The sequence below is a fragment of the Centrocercus urophasianus genome, unplaced genomic scaffold (assembly GCF_019232065.1).
Source record: "Centrocercus urophasianus isolate 14NV4802_14NV808 unplaced genomic scaffold, USGS_Curo_1.0 seq_10, whole genome shotgun sequence".
Classification (NCBI taxonomy): Eukaryota; Metazoa; Chordata; class Aves; order Galliformes; family Phasianidae; genus Centrocercus; species Centrocercus urophasianus.
The window spans coordinates 32,130,650-32,146,554 of NW_024884142.1; the positions used below are offsets into that span (position 1 = coordinate 32,130,650).

The 15,905-nt window shown below is 35.2% G+C and overlaps 1 protein-coding gene across 2 annotated transcripts in view; it reads left to right on the forward strand.

Annotated features, from left to right (window-relative positions):
* Positions 1 to 15,905, forward strand: part of KLHL32 (kelch like family member 32) — a 90,265-nt gene that overhangs the window by 18,314 nt on the left and 56,046 nt on the right. Inside the window, exons 3-4 of one of the 2 annotated variants that reach the window (XM_042819747.1) lie at positions 95 to 202; positions 10,741 to 10,839. The exons of the other annotated variant lie outside the window; for it this stretch is intronic. Coding sequence (XP_042675681.1) covers positions 95 to 202; positions 10,741 to 10,839 — 207 coding nt within the window. The remainder of the gene's footprint in view (positions 1 to 94; positions 203 to 10,740; positions 10,840 to 15,905) is intronic. 2 annotated transcript variants of the gene reach the window in all.

Consider the following 15,905-nt stretch of genomic DNA (forward strand, 5'->3'; position numbering starts at 1 on the left):
ATCAAAGGTTAGTGAAGTTGAAAAAACAAATACTGTTCTTCCTGGGACTTTACTGGGGTTATTTTAATTGTCAATATTTCTTTTCTTTTCCTAGGCAATGTTCAGTCTCTGCATGGTTGAAAGTGAAGCTGACGAGGTGAATCTGCATGGTGTCACAAGCCTAGGTTTAAAACAAGCCCTGGACTTTGCATATACTGGACAGGTACTGCACAGCTCTTTAAATTGAGAGAAATTAAAACAATTTGCAATAAAAACAGAAGACTGCCCTGAGAAACAGAAGACTGTGCATTCCCCAGTGCAAGGTCTTTTGACTTAACAGATCTTACTTAGGCTATATTGTTTATGTGAGTAGTTTGTTTGTTGTTGTTCTCCCCCCCACCCATAGAGGAATTTTCCAATAAAAACATGTTTACTGTATTATATCCATTGCATTGTATCCAACCAGTGAACCATATATGGCTTATATGCCCTTTTTATGGTGGTCTGATTGTTCATAAAAATTTGATGTGAGTTGATCCATGTGCTAAATGAGAGAGAAAAAAATAAAGTAGGCATTTTTCTAATAATAAATATTTATGAACCTTTGCTAGGCTTGACTAATTGTACAGTGGAGGGGAAATGCGGTCTTTTACTTTCTGGGAAGATAAAATCCAGTTATCTTTCTAAATGCGTATAGCTACTGTGCATCTTTCTTTGTTGCAATTTTTATGAGAGCAGATTGTATATCATATTATGTTACTAGTGTATCGGTGTAAATGAAACTTTGGAGAATTGGAGAATGTAAAGTGATGCTCCTATTTCTGCTCCTACTTGACTCCTCTTACACCCACCAAAAATAACCCCCAAAAGCAAACAAACATTTCAAACAAACCAAACAACAACAGCAAAAACCCGCAATAAAAGTACCCAATGCATTTATATGTCCTGCCATATCTATTCTTTGCATTCCTTGTCAGTGTTTCTCTATAATTTCATCTCAGTTCAGTTCAGTGAACTAAGAGCTTCTTATACCATTGGAGATATTTTTGCTTTGTACTTAAACATTCTAGAAAACTGAAGTATTTATGGAATTATTGCAAAAACAATTTAATTTATGAATTAATTTTGAAAAGAAGCTTAAATCCATTTCTGTGTTGTACTGTGGTGTATGTAGTCATTAATTTTTCAAGGGGAATTAAATAGAGGTAAAGAATTTATAATTTATTACCAGAATACAGATAATAGTTTGCTATTAGCTTTAGAGACTAACTCTTGAGATTTCTGTGTTTCGTGCTAGGAAAACAAAACTTTGAATATTGAATAAGCTTTTTCTTTGTATTAAAAAAAAAAAAAAAGAGAGAGAGAGAGACCATGCTATGTTACTGAATTGGCTGAAGTTACCAGTTATATGTACGGTTTTTGTTATTTCAGTTGAAAGCTGTTACAGGTAAGATTGTTTCTTGTATTGTGGAGAATCTGTGCCATCCTCGAAGTTATTTGAGATACAGATTTAGTATAGTGACAGTAGAACTCTTGTTGCTAAACAAATCTGAAAGATCAAAACCAATTTTGAAAACGTGCTATAATGTACTGGTTTTTTCTATCTGCTGTGAACAGAACAGTCCCCTATCTTTCATCAGAATTCAAAGTCTAGTAAAACTATGTAAAATAAATGACTATGATTGGATGAGTTTGTTTATTATAAGACAATAGTCTAGCCCACCTTACTTCTGGGGCAGTATCCTCAGCTCCCTAGTACTTAAAATGCTTCCTATCTTTGAGCCTATAGAGATTTCTGAGTCTTTCATTTTTAAATACAATCTACTTTCAATAAATTAGTTGGCATCTTGAGTTAAATATAGATTTGCCTGTATATACAGTAGCTCACATTCATAAGAGTTTATAGGGCGTTTTATACTCTTATCAGCTCTATTGGATATGCTACTTTGAAGCACAGAAATTACAAGAATTCTCAAGGAATTCTCTTAGAAAGATATTTTTGAAGTACAACACAGCGATAATGCAGATCAGTGAAAATGTAATATTGATTTTTTTCCCTTATGCCCTTGAAATTCTCTTCTTGTGCTTGGTTTATAAATATTGAGCATCGCTTATGTACTGACTCAGACTGACAAAACCTTGGTGAACATTTATGTTTCAAGGTACTGAGTGGGAATAATCCACAAAGATTATTAATAAATAGTTGGATTATTGCATGCTTATACCAAAGTTGTGAAACCAGACATTTTCATTTTCATTTGAGTATGTGAACTGTTTCTGTTCCTGTTTTTGTTTCAAAGTATTTCTTAGTAAGCCAAAATTAATTCCTGCCAGTTACAATATGATATTGCTCTGACATATCAAGATATGATCAGATTTGCTTGTCAAAAAAAGGGAAAAAAAAAAGGCTTTCAGTTTGAAAACCTTCAGTCACTGCAAATAAACCACTGTGCAACTGACAGCAGTATAGTGACAGTAATAACCTATCCATGTCTCAACAGATAAATATTTAATTTCAGCTTTTCTCTACTTATTTTAAAAAATATTTTGCTAAACTTATATTCAGTTTGAATGTAACTTTAATGTAACTTTCTGTGTAAAATAGTGCATTAGAGACATCTGCTGGAAATATTCAATATTGCATGATGGTAATTGATGCCTATGGTTGTTTAAAATCATCAAAATTAACAAATTTAATTTTTAGCATGATATTGCAATCAGAAATGCAACTCTAACATCCTTATGTTATTATTTTTAAATTTGAAATGCTACCACAGACTTATAGTACTGATGTTATCACCCTGTCTGCTGAGGCAGACAGTGCCTTATTGTAATAACTGCTGTAAATCTTTTGCTTTTAGAAGAAAATTGATTTTTCAGTAGAAGGAAAGGTTGTGATAAGATGGAAGTTAAAGAATTTAAGAATTCCAATGGAATTAATCCATTATTATGGTCCCATATCATATAACAACAAAGAAATAAATGTTGGTATAGAAATGAATAAAAAGTTACAAGAGGAAAATTTGATTTTCTTTCCTCAACAGTAAAGCTAAGGTGAAATACAGAACATAATTTCAGCAGAGTGCTCTTTGCATGTAGACTGTCAGTAATACTCTAATAGCAAAATCTTGGGCAAAAGTGACCTTTCCTCTTACTCTGCTGTTCAGCAGCAAAAATACAGTAGATTTACTTGGTGGGATATTTTCCCTTTGATAGGCTCTTTCCTGAGTGCTATATGTGAATGCAAAAGATGAAGGTTAAAAGTGCAGCTAATGGTTACTCCTGTAATGAATTTAATGATAACGTTTCATGTTTTCTGCATCAAGAGAGTTAGGAACCTCAAATCTATCTGCATTGTTTTCTCTTGCAAATCTACTGTGCCTGAATACAATACCTACAGCGATTAGCTTTCAGATTCTGTCAGGACATCATTATCTTTCTTTTGGAATTATGCATCACCATCATAGCTGTCTTTTCTAATATGAGGTCCCAGTCATTTTTTTTGTGCCCTTGTGGTCATGGCCATAACATCATCATGAAGGAATGTTACTCACATCCCTCTTTTACTTAGCAGTTGAATCTACAATGCCCGATCTTCAAGAGGAAAGCTTTTGTGACAGACAGTAAAAGTATAATGTGCTTAATTCCTCCAGTCTTTTCAGGTGAGGCTAAAAATGAAGACATACTGAAGTATGAAGAAAAGTACGCCTGGTGGACTGGACATTTTACCACGTACTCCATGTACTCACAATACAGTGAAAGGATTATTTCCCTGCTGTAGTTGGCCATGTCCTTTCTTCATAAAAGGGTACTAGGATCATTCTCTTTTTTACTTCAAGGTGGTAGTGATCTCAGTGATTAGATTACTCAACCTTTGTTCTCACAGGGCATTCTGCAAATATCAGATGTGCATTGGAAAGGGGGGTGGATGAAACATAAACAAGACAGTAAGTAATGTTTTAGATATTAATATTAGGAAACAGCTCTTGGAGCAGGGCTTGGAGTTCACAATTCCTTCTGTCTCAACCACTGGATAATGAGTAAGAGTCTAGGTTATAAAGTCACAAGCACTGTTGTCTGCTCTTTTTGTTGTTGTTTTTGAGTTTTTCTTCTTTGTAACCATAATCTCATTTGGAGAAAAGGAATCCAATTAAACCATGAACAAGCTGGTTTAGTTGGATGGCAAATCTCTCATTATTACAAGAAAATATGCTTCTGGTCAGAAGAAAACCTTTGGACTTCTGAAAAGTTTCAGTGCTGAAGACAGAATCTTAGAAAGTGTAAATCTAGTAGGACTGAGTAAGTAGCTTAAACTGAAAATTTGAGGCTCCTCATTTTAGATGAGGCTCTCACATTCCTCCTCAAATTTAGATCCTGCCAACTGCTTCATTTTTATTGATATTTTATGTACATGATACCATCATTTGAATCATCTGATGGACACTCTGCTGTTGTTTCTAGAAAGAAGGATAATGCAAGAACACTGGCATTAATTTGCAGTAGAGGACTGTGATCCAAATTCAATAAAAATAAAAATGCACATTTAGAGTCCTATATATACTGGAATGCTTTGCAGGCTTTGATCTCTTTTTGTAATTAAATTCTATTATATGTCTTTAATCCATAGTAATAAATAATATTTTGCATTTAGGTAGAATTTTGTTTGAGACATCAAAGCACATAGCAAAATCAAGCGATCACTGACTTTAATGTCTTTCCTCAAAAATAATTTTATTCTTTGATGCACATAACTTTCCAAAGGCCTCCTGGGAAGGCAGCATCTTAATGAGTCATAATATATGGTTCTCCTCCTGGCCAATTCCTTTTTTCTAACTGGCTATTTTCTGTTTTCTTTTTCTAAATCACAGTATTTTTTTTTTCTGTATTAATAAAAAGTTACAAAATCATTCTAAATCACCAAAGGAAAAAGGAAGGAATCAGAGGGATAGCCCTGGTATAAGGGCTGGTTTATGTTCAGCTCTTTCTCCAAAAACAAATTTTGGACTAGGTCATGCTATGTATCTTCTTAACAAGCCCTATTGCAGCTTTACATCCTTTCTACAGAAAGAGTGTTGAAATACTTCCATTTCTTGAAAACTACATACAAAAATAATTTTTAAATTTTTCTTTTCTTAGCTTATTTTTTTTTCACATCACCTTTTTTGATACTTATGTAAAAAGGAACATAAAAATTTTTTTTTTTTTTTACTCACAAAGTATTAACACAGAAGCAGTCTTTATTAAAGGTGATATCAGTATATTCAGTTGCTCTTGATATTACTCTTAACTCATAAATTATGTTTATTTATTGATTTTATTTACCAACTTTAACTTGTATTCACTATAAAAACAAACACACTGTGGTCTTGTAACAGAAATATTGCTTTATCAAACAGGTTTCATGAATTAATAGGAGTAACATCTGGTAATTTTTATTTTTTTGTTTTCAAATTTAGACACACACAATTACAGTTACCTGAAGTATTATCTTACAGCTCCTTTGTGAACCTATTTTCTTCTTGTTGTTTTGGTTTGGCTTTTTTTTTTCTTGTTCTTCCATTAAGAAAAAATGGCAGAGGTCTCAGTAGTAAATAAATAGCTCAAATAAACATTTGTAAGTTCAACTGTTTCTCCTGATAATTACTCTGATGCCTTTATGGAATCTTGTCTTTCATCGCTCATCAAAATCTCCCTCTTTTGATAGTGGCAGTTTTTCTAGTGATTAACCAGTATTTCATTTGCCATTTTCAGTTAAGATTGAGGGGGAGCAGCTTTCTTAGTACCTCCTACTCTGTTAAATCTATTCTAGCCCATTTGTGGGTGAGGTGTATTGCAAAGCAGTATCATGGTGGTTGATTTTCTTGTGTAAGTGACCTCCCAGTTCCTGTGTCTGGCAGTTCAACTGGTTGCCTTTTCACAAAAAGACAGATTTTAACTACACTGCCTGATGACTTCAAATATCCTTGTTCTTTTCTCCAAGGGGCAACATGCAAAGGTCTTGGAAAAATGTATCTATTCCTATTGGAGTATATCTTATTGAAAATATTTATTTTATCATCATTTTCAATGTGGTTTCAAAGTTAAAAAGTATAAATTTGAGCTAACAGGAAGATAATATTGTTTCTCTGCCTAGAATCATAAAATATCCTAAGTTGGAAGGGACCCACAAGGATCATCAAGACCAACTCCTTGCTCTACAAAGCACCACCCGAAATTAAACCCTAGAAGGCTTAGAATAAAATGGAACTCATTCACTTAACTTATTTTTTATAGTTAAGGTTTAATGTTTCACGTTGTTTGTTCTGGATAAGTTACCAAGTTATGAATAAGATAGCTTTTCTAGAGTTGAAAGTAATAGTACTGAGTAAGTACTGAGAAAGTACTGAGACATCTACCAAAGAAAAAGTGAATTTGCTTGGAGTCTTAGTTTATATGCTGTGCATTTAACATAGACTTTCTTTGAGTTTTCTGAACAAATTGAGTTTTCTGGTAAGTATCAGAGAAATGCTGGTCATGATTCCTTCTGGCATTGACTAATGAGACATCTGGGTTTTGCAATAAGTTATCAAACATTATGTGCCCATGCTTTGGGCAGTTGCCTGCAGGGCACTGGAGCACTCTTGCCCTGCTCACATTATTTTGAAGCAGCCCTTCTCAACGTGTAGGAAATACAGAATTGAAGTGAAACACCAGTGAGCTCTGAGACAGGCAGAAGTGCTAACTGGTTGTGAGTAAAATGCACTCTGAAGTGCTCTAAAAGAAAAGTTACTTCTTTGATTGCTCTGATGCTCAAAGAATAGTCTCCAGAGGGGAGAAACAAGTGGTGCTTTTGTTTGATGCCTGTCTTGTTTGAAATGCTGATCATTGCAAGTGGAGTCAAGAAGGAATTTTCTCTTGCATTAGGCTGTCAGGAATTTAAGGACTTTTTTTTTCCATTTTATGTGGTATATTCCATATGGTTTACTACTTTCTGATATGACATCATGTATTTCCTTACTGTTATAGCTTAATAGCCAGCAGTAAATGGGGAATAGATTGAATGACCTAGTTATTTTTTCCAGATAAATATCCCTTGAGACTCCATAGGATTTGACAGTGAACCAGGAGATTGCCTTCTTAGGCTGTAAGTTTTATTTGTTGGGAAGGACAACTTAAAGGGGCTTCTTCATCACTGCTTTCCACCTCTTGCTTCTGTCTTTGCTATAACCATGCAATTTTTTTGGTAGGCTTATGCTGAATGGTTGGTTATTTAAAATAAATAAATAAATAAATGCAAGTATTAAGAGAATAAAAGAAGGGTCTTAGTTTGAGCTGCATGGAAATGGGGTATGACTGTTTGTCCCAGCATTGTCCTTGAAAAAGGACAGTGGTTCTAATACTGCTCCTAGCCCAAGAAATCATAGCCACTAGTTGCTTTGTGTTACCAGGAATTGTCCTAATGAAAATATTGAAGAGAGAGGCAAGATGTGTGATCCTGATTAATCTTCTCCATAGTTGCCTGGAGCCCTAAGATGTACTGGGCTAGGCAAGATGAGTTGGGAAGAAAAGAGGAATGTCATGGGGGAAGAAGGAATGAATTAAGTTGAGCACTACTTCCCAGAGGAAGATGAAAATGGAGTTGCTCATGGCTACATGACCATAGTTTTTGTGACTGTGAACCTGATTAAAATTAACATGTTCTGCCTCAGAACTGTGCTTCAGAAGGTCTGTTTAATTTACAAAAGTTTGTAATACCTACATTTAAAGAGCAGTTTTCCTCAGTATATCAACCGAGCATGAACAGATGCACTTCCATGTGGATTTTTATTCTATCTCTAAAAATCATGGGTCTAAGAATTGTGTAATCCGGATGCTGTGAACATTCTGTTGCAAAGAAACACCATATTTTTACATCAGATCAATTTGAATATAAGCAATATGTCATACCAGGGGCTTGAAAAACTAAGCTGCCAAGGCTGTCTGCAAGATCTGCCTGTAGTATACAGGTAGAAGGTGATTACGCTCCTTTTCTTGGGTAACAACATAGGCCAGGGAAAAGTTGAGAGCCCAAAGAACTTTGCCAGGTGCAATACATGAATTACATCTAATTAATATAAAAATAGCACAGAAACCAGTCTTATGATGGCATTTGTCATACAAAGGCACATGTCTTAGTGATGATGTTAGCAAAATTTGTCTGGAGTTGATGGTTGTAATTACTCCTGAGTTTCTGCCCTGGTAATTATACCTCATAACTGTTGGGTTGAGTATGAAACAGGGAAAGTGACTAAGCTTCACTCTTTAGTTTCCACAGAAACAATTTGTGATCAATTTTGAAACTGTGAATCCAAAGCAGATCTTAGTTTCCCTCTTGTTGATTTTTAATTAGTGTCACTCCGAAGACCTCAGAGCTATTGCTTTGAGTTAGATGAAGAAAGGAGAGTTGGTCAGTGTGTTCTTGTATTGTACTAGTGGGGGTATTTATGTTCATCTGCTGTTGAGATTCAGCTGAAGAGCATATAGAGGATACAATAAGCAGCTATACTGGAGATTAAAAGAAATCTAGTAACTGTATTAATAAAAATTGAGGTGTGGAATAATTGTGGATTGCCCTGGTTTCAATAGAAGGAGGGCTTGTAATATATTTTTTTCCTTCTTAATTACTGTTTTTCTTTTCTTATGGGTGTCCCCAGCATCAATTTGCTGATGGTGAATTGGTATAGTTGTCAATATTCAAATGAGTATTTAATAAAAATTCAGATAGTTCTGTTCAAGGTGAAATTTGGGAAGAGACTGAATAGGCTTTCCTCATTTTTCTTGGAAAATATGTTGAATGTGTTATCTCAGTGGAATACATCTTGTACGATGTAGGAAATGTGTGAAAACTGAAAAAAAAATATGTTCTGCCACCTTGAAATTAACTTTGTTGATGATTTTGTGCAGATCACCTCTAAGAAGTAAGGATTTATCTTTCTTTCCTCTCATCTCATTTCTCATCTCATAAAGTTACAAGTATTATTTGTAAATGGACTTATGTAGCTTTAATATACATTCATGGTATTGCAGTTAACTATAGTTTGTCTGTGCCTACAAGACAGTAATCTGTTTAGTGTTCCGTTTCTCCTGTATTTCATCTTTAACACTTCTAAGCTGGTGGCTGGCATTTAATAAGCAAAACAGTGTCAGTTCAGATGACAGAGGTTGCTCAGTGTAAATGCTGTCTGAATAAGATGTTGCAAGATCTGAACAGATTTTTTGTCAGTCTGACCTTGAGTTCTCACTTGAAAATAATTTGTGGTGCTGCACAATTTTTTAACTGTACCTGTTGGTGATATTTTTGTTTTGAAACTGATACCCTTTTTGTCTTTTCCTTGAACTGCCTCTTATGCATCACTACTTAATTAGCATCAGCCAAAACCCTGCATTTTTCTGGACTTAATTCTCATTTATATCAACATCTTTACATATCTGTTTGGCTACACAAATAAACCATTTTACTGCATGCAAATTACATGCATGTTCACCTAAAAATTTGTATAAATATATAGGGATTTGCACAAACTTAAACATGTCATACACCACCTGTTCTAAATTTAAGAAAGTTCTTGATATAAATAAGTATCAATCCTTTTCTTTCTTTTTCCTAAAATATCCATTATGTTGGAGGTCACTTGAGTTATTTTGTTTGAAGAAATGCATACATATTTCTTAATTTCCCTCAAAAGCGATTTAACTGCAAAATTGCAGATGGTTATCTTACCTTTTGTATGCTATCCTCCATACTCCACTGCTTTTGAGATGCTTAAGTGATACTGTGTGTCAAAACTAAATTGTAGGGGCAGAAGAAAAAGGATCTGAAAAAGCTTTACTTCCCACTGGAGCAGTGAGAGACTGACCTCATGTGGTGTAAAACCAAAGTTATCAGGGGAAATAAAACAAGCATGAAATGGAATAAATGAGATATCTTTGAAGAAATAATATTTCTCATTCTTTTGTGGTTTTTGTTGGATGAAACATCACTTATCTTTATTTTACTGGTTTAGATGGTTTGTAATGTGGATGCTGTTAAAAGGGATTGACCGGTGTCTGTGTTTTCAAAGACTTTTTGTGTCCTGAGAGGGATGCTCTAACAAGCTGACCTCAAGACAGCAGGCTAGGAACTGAGGTCCAATTATCCTGGCTGCTGCCTGTGCGTGATTTTAATTGAAATGAGTAGGAGTTTCATCTGAGGAAGTGACAGGATAATCAGTCTTGGTTTCTAAGCCCTTTCTGGCACTTTCCCAGCAGCATGCTCACTCTGTGCTTTCACAGCCTCGTCCTGTAAAATGAAGAGAGAGGCTAGGAAAACTATGAAGTAGCGTACCATGCAGAATGGGAGGGGTGTTTCCAGTCTGCATGTTTTTACATTAATAAATAATATCGATTCTGGAGATTTCTCAGGCAGTTCTATTGGTCTGATTTATCAGTATATATGGAAACAACCAGATATAGCATGTATGGATACAACTAAAATATGTTCTGTTATTTTGAAAAGTCTCCTTTTATATAAATAGCAAGATTTCATTTTAAAGGATTTGAGGGTGGTATGGTTTATGAACTCTTATAGGAAAATCTGCTTACAAATCCTTGGGTAACTCAGTTGAACTCCAAAACCTCTGTTCCTGTCCTGCAAAGATTTCTCTGTGTGCTTTTGTTTTACTCTTTCTGTTCTTTATGTAGACTAAAATGTCTGAGTTATCAAAAAATGTCTACATAACAAACTCTCTGTTTTCTTTTTTACAGATCCTTTTGGAGCCAGGGGTGATACAGGATGTGTTAGCAGCTGGGAGTCATTTGCAGCTACTGGAGCTTCTCAGTTTATGTTCTCATTATCTCATACAGGTGAGATTTATCTTCCTGATGATTGGTAAACTTTTGTTCCAAGCCTTATTTCAGTAGGAAAGCATTAGTAAAATATCTGGTGGAGCTTAAGTGCTACTATATTGGGTCTCAGGAGACTTGAATTCTGTATAATATGGATATTAATCTTTGGTAGGTGCTTTGTCCTCCATATGTTTTGTCCATTTATCCTCAAAACAAGGATGGTTCATTGATTAGTGTCAGCGCACAGGAGTCTGATTGCACCTTTCACCAAAGGACTTGCTTTCTTCTTCTGTAGTTTCCCAAACGTTAAGCATTTCCCTGTTAGCAATCATGAGTATTGTGAAGCATCCAGATGATTAAGCATTCACTACAGAATACTGATGCATTTTCCAGGGCACAGCTTCCTCTCACTTAATGAGCAGGCTATATTACAACAGCGCTTTTTTATCAGCTTGTCTCACACCCATAATGCTAATAGTAATATCCACATTAGGTCTGTCATTATGAGGCAAAAATCCTGAAACTAGTAAAATCATTTTATGTGATTGGCTTGTATAGGAGACAGCTTATGACGGTTGCAAGAACATAACTTTAATGTGTAGCTGTGAAAAGTATTATTAAAAAATGGTAATAGTACTCCTGATAAACTATTTACTTTTCTTTGTAATCTTTCATTATTCATTTCTGAAATGGATGGGTATACTGTACCTGTGCAACAGTTGGGCATGGAAGTACACATCAGCACTGTGCTTTCTGTATGCCTTTCCTTTCACTAGCAGAACTTTGAAATCTATCAAGTGTGCTTGGTAGCACAGTGAGCTGCTGAGTACCACAGGCATGCAGGATCCCATGCTAAGAGCCTCAGTATATACTTGAAGGCTTTGTGTCTTACGGAGATCCTGTTTGAATGTAGCCTCAGGGAAGCCTTCAAAATATAAGTTAAGACACTCAGTATTAATTTGTGCATTATAAAATGATCAGGAAATTAAAGTAGCTGGTAAAGGACTGCAATTTTTTTTTTTTTTTTTTTCCAGCTTTGTTTTCGGAATTGGGGAAACATTGAAATTTTCTGAGAAAATGAATGTGGAATGTAACAGGATAGATGGTCACTTAAGAAACAAAAAATATGAGCCACAAAACCACTTAGCCTAACAGTTGTTAGGCATGGGAAGTGGTTATTATAATAAGAAGGAAGATAATAAAAAATCGATAGTCATGCTATGTATATTTAATTCTCCCCATAACAAAATTATTCATGTCTTTGCTGCTCACATACTCCATGTCAGAAATTGGACCAAGGAGACCACTCCAGTAAAGAAGTTAGAAAAACAGTAAAGAGTAGGGAAGGAGCTGAATACTGTAGTGCAGGTGAGGTATAGGGACATGAGAAGATGGTAAGAAAGGAATAGGCACTTGCCCAGTTTAGGTCATGAAATAAGTTTGCATAAAGATTTGTGTGAAATAGTCTCTGATAACAGTAGCTTTTCCTTTAGCACTCTCTTAATACTTTTTGATCCTGATATCAGTGGGGTGGAATATCACTATAGAATTAACAGTCGTTTTAGACGTAGTCATTGATGTGTAAGCCATAGTCAAACATAGGATCAGACTGCTAATTAACTAAAAAATAAAACAAGCAAAACAAAACATAACAATGAAAAACAGAAAACAATTGCTGCCAAATTACTCTGTTAATAATAAACCAGTAAAAAATTCTATAGAGATGATTGTCCGTATGTTGTTACTCAGATAACATGAAAGAGGACCACTGTACTCTGAGTAGTATGTGCCAGGTAAGGTAACTGGAGCTATACTGATGTGAAAATTAAAAGGTAGCTGGACACAGTGTCAAGATTTTCTGTAAAGGAGGTAAGGAATAAGGAAGGAAGGAATAATAGGGCATAAGGTACTGTAGTGGAAAAGCTAAGTCATGGCTTGAAACAGTGATTGAGCACCTGGTGGAAAGGTAGGGCCAACCCAGGGGAGCTCAGGTGTATGCAATGCACTGGAGTGACTGGAAGCCTCAGTCCTCATCAAGGGTTGGCAGTGGCAAGGGTGTGTTGCTGGAGCTCCCTATCTACCTGAGGCCTTTCAGGGGTAAGCAGATTTTTTCCTTTGTTTCTGTGTCTACAGCTGCTGCGTTTGAGATTATCCTCACCGTAGCCTATGACTTTGCTACTCCACTATCACTGTTGCATTTTCCATTGCTTTACAGCATTATAGGTGTAGAACATATATTGGGAGACAGAGTTAAAATGTTTTGGAATTGCTCTCATTTTAAGATTTTGAATTAGCATAGACATCTGTGGGATTACTGTGATTTACATTGTGTAAAGTTCTAGACTGTATTTTACTCTTTCCACTGTATTTATTTATCAAGTTTACCTGAACAAGTTATACTCATAGACAGATTTGTGGTCTGGAAAGATCAGAGTAATGATTTATCTGCTTTGTTTACTCTGCAGAGGTACAGTTGGTGCAAGTAATCAACCTTGACTTGTCATGTAAGCTTTTTGGCAGAGGTCAACAAAGTTCTGCGCATAGAGCGTGATATCTTACAGTGTCTAAATTACTTCTATCAGATATCTGCTTGCTCTACAAAGAGTTTAGTGACTTGAAAAATATCTGTTGCTTTATTTTAAACAATCTAAAAGTAAAGTCAGTATAATTAAAGAGTGGTTTCTTAAAATGCTTATTCTTTCTGGATTTGGGAACTGGTATATCTTGTCACGCATGACTTTTATACTTTGGTATATTTGCTGGGAAGGGAATAATTCTTGCCTCTTCTTTCTGATGTTTTTAGAGTCTTGGGATGCTGCAGAGTTCTTTGTTTGCTATAACAGTGATTTTTATTTTTGCTGCTTTCTGTTGTTCAGTTACCATGAACTTAGTTTAGCATAGTTTACAATAAATTCAGATAATATAATAGGTGGGATCTAGCTGTCATTTACTATTGTTGTGGAATGATGATACAGAGTTTTAACTCGTTAAGAGTGTCTTCAGTTTTCTGGAACAGACCAGCCTGTACAGATGCTGTTACTGTTTGAGCTTTTTGTGCTTTTTGTTTTCTATAGATATTCTAGAAATATATAATGTTTTTGGAGTTCAGGGTATTTTTAATCTCTTCTTGATGCTTACCTGGTGCTGGTATTTCATAGATAGCAATAAGGATTATATTTGGCTATGAATATAATTTGCTTGTCCCATAGTTGTACCAAGTGTACCTATAGTTTGTGAGGTACCAAAGAAGATTGTACTGATGTAATCAGTATAATTTATCCTGTCAAATATGATTTGCAGTGCACAGTGGCAGATGTATTTTGAGCCAACACTGACTTTTCACTGATCTCTTTAAGGAATTTCCTCATCTTTTCTCAGGAAAAAAAAAAAAGCCAACATGAATTTAAGATATGTTCTCTTTCCTATAGACCAGTCAGCTGAAAACATTTCATTTCATTAGTTAATAAAGCTCAAAAAGATTTCTGTAACAGATGGCTCAAATAATGAATATGGTATTATTACAGAGTGTTTTAGATTCAAAGGGAAGACAGAAAGAGGGGAACAGTCTTACCCCATGTCCCTGGTTAGGTACTACTCATATCACACTTATGACAGAGAGACACTATGGAGGTTTCTGATAGAGTCCCTTGTTCTTTAAGTGTGCTTTGTCGTTTATGGACTTCACGCTATCAGATGCTCTGAAGCATCTATTGTTGATTGTTGGTTTTGGTTTGTTGTTGTTTTTTTTTCCCACTGAAAATTGTTTCACTAACTTTGGATTGGTAATTCGCTTTTTAAAATAATTCTAGTTCAAATTTTCTACGTTGCAAACCAAAGAAGTGCCAAGGCACTCCTTAGTGTAGGTCATAATTCCGGACTTAAGTTGCGCAGTCTTTCACTCTAGCAGTGTCATATCTTGAAATGTCTTTGTTCCTCAGCTTCTGCTGTTTGAGGGTTTTTGTTTTTAGCTTGTTTTGTGGAGAGAGACTTTTTGAAGCATGTTGCTATATTTTAGCTGAAATACAAACATATTCATGAATCGCTCCTATCGCGATGTCTGCATAATTCTCAAGTTCTTTAAACAGTGAAGCAAGGCTTGAGATCTCACACATCCGTCTCAACCTAAACAAACAGTAAGGCAGCTTGATTGCTCTTAGCTGTATTGCTGCTATGTAGGTGTGAGAAAGCTAAGCTGAAGATGTGAGCTCTGTATATATCTTGACTTATGCTTAAATCCATGGGTCAAGCATGCATCATTTGCTTGCGTAGTATACATCCAGCTCTGTAAGACTGTCATTCTTCCAGCTCAAATCAATTGCCAGTTTTGGCTTTTTCCAAGAAGCCTAAGTAGAAAGCTTGAACCAACAGGTTGAAGATGTTTATTGAAATATAATGGGAGAATATTATCTGTGTTTCCTTTTAAATGTTTAAGGCTTTGAAGTCTGGGGGGTTCATATCTGTCCTACTATAATATTGAAGAATAGAAGAGAAAGCTAGTGGGAGGCTTTGGATGTGTAGATGCAAATCTGAGAAAGGACTTAGAGCTGCAGAGTGTTGGCTGTAGGTAGTGTGTTTGTGATTACCTATTTTGTATTTTAAAGATTTTAATGTTCTTCTGAAGAGTGCTTGGTAACTTTTTTCTTATTCAGCAGAATATATGTTATGAAAGATTTATTCGGAACATATAAATGTTTGTTTCAGAAATATGCCTGAGTTTTACAGCGTATTGCAGATGCAAGAAGATTCATCTTCTTCCTCAGCTGTTTACATATTCTGTAGCAAAGAGAACCACAAACTGCACATTATTTCAACAGTCTAAGAGTCTTAGGAAGGAAGGAATGCTATTGAGGATATTAGTTTTCTCATGGAATTTCCTCCTACTAAATAACATTGACTCAGTCTTATATGAATATAGCTTTAGTAAATGGTTTTTAAGCCGGAGGCTTATTTTTACTGATATTTAGAGACTTGAGGCATGTGGATTTCCAGATCTGAAATTTTGAATTTAAGGGATTTTTTGTATTTTCTGAATACCAAGTCTTTATTGTCTTCAGCAGAGTTCTGTATACTCCCTGAATTCATTC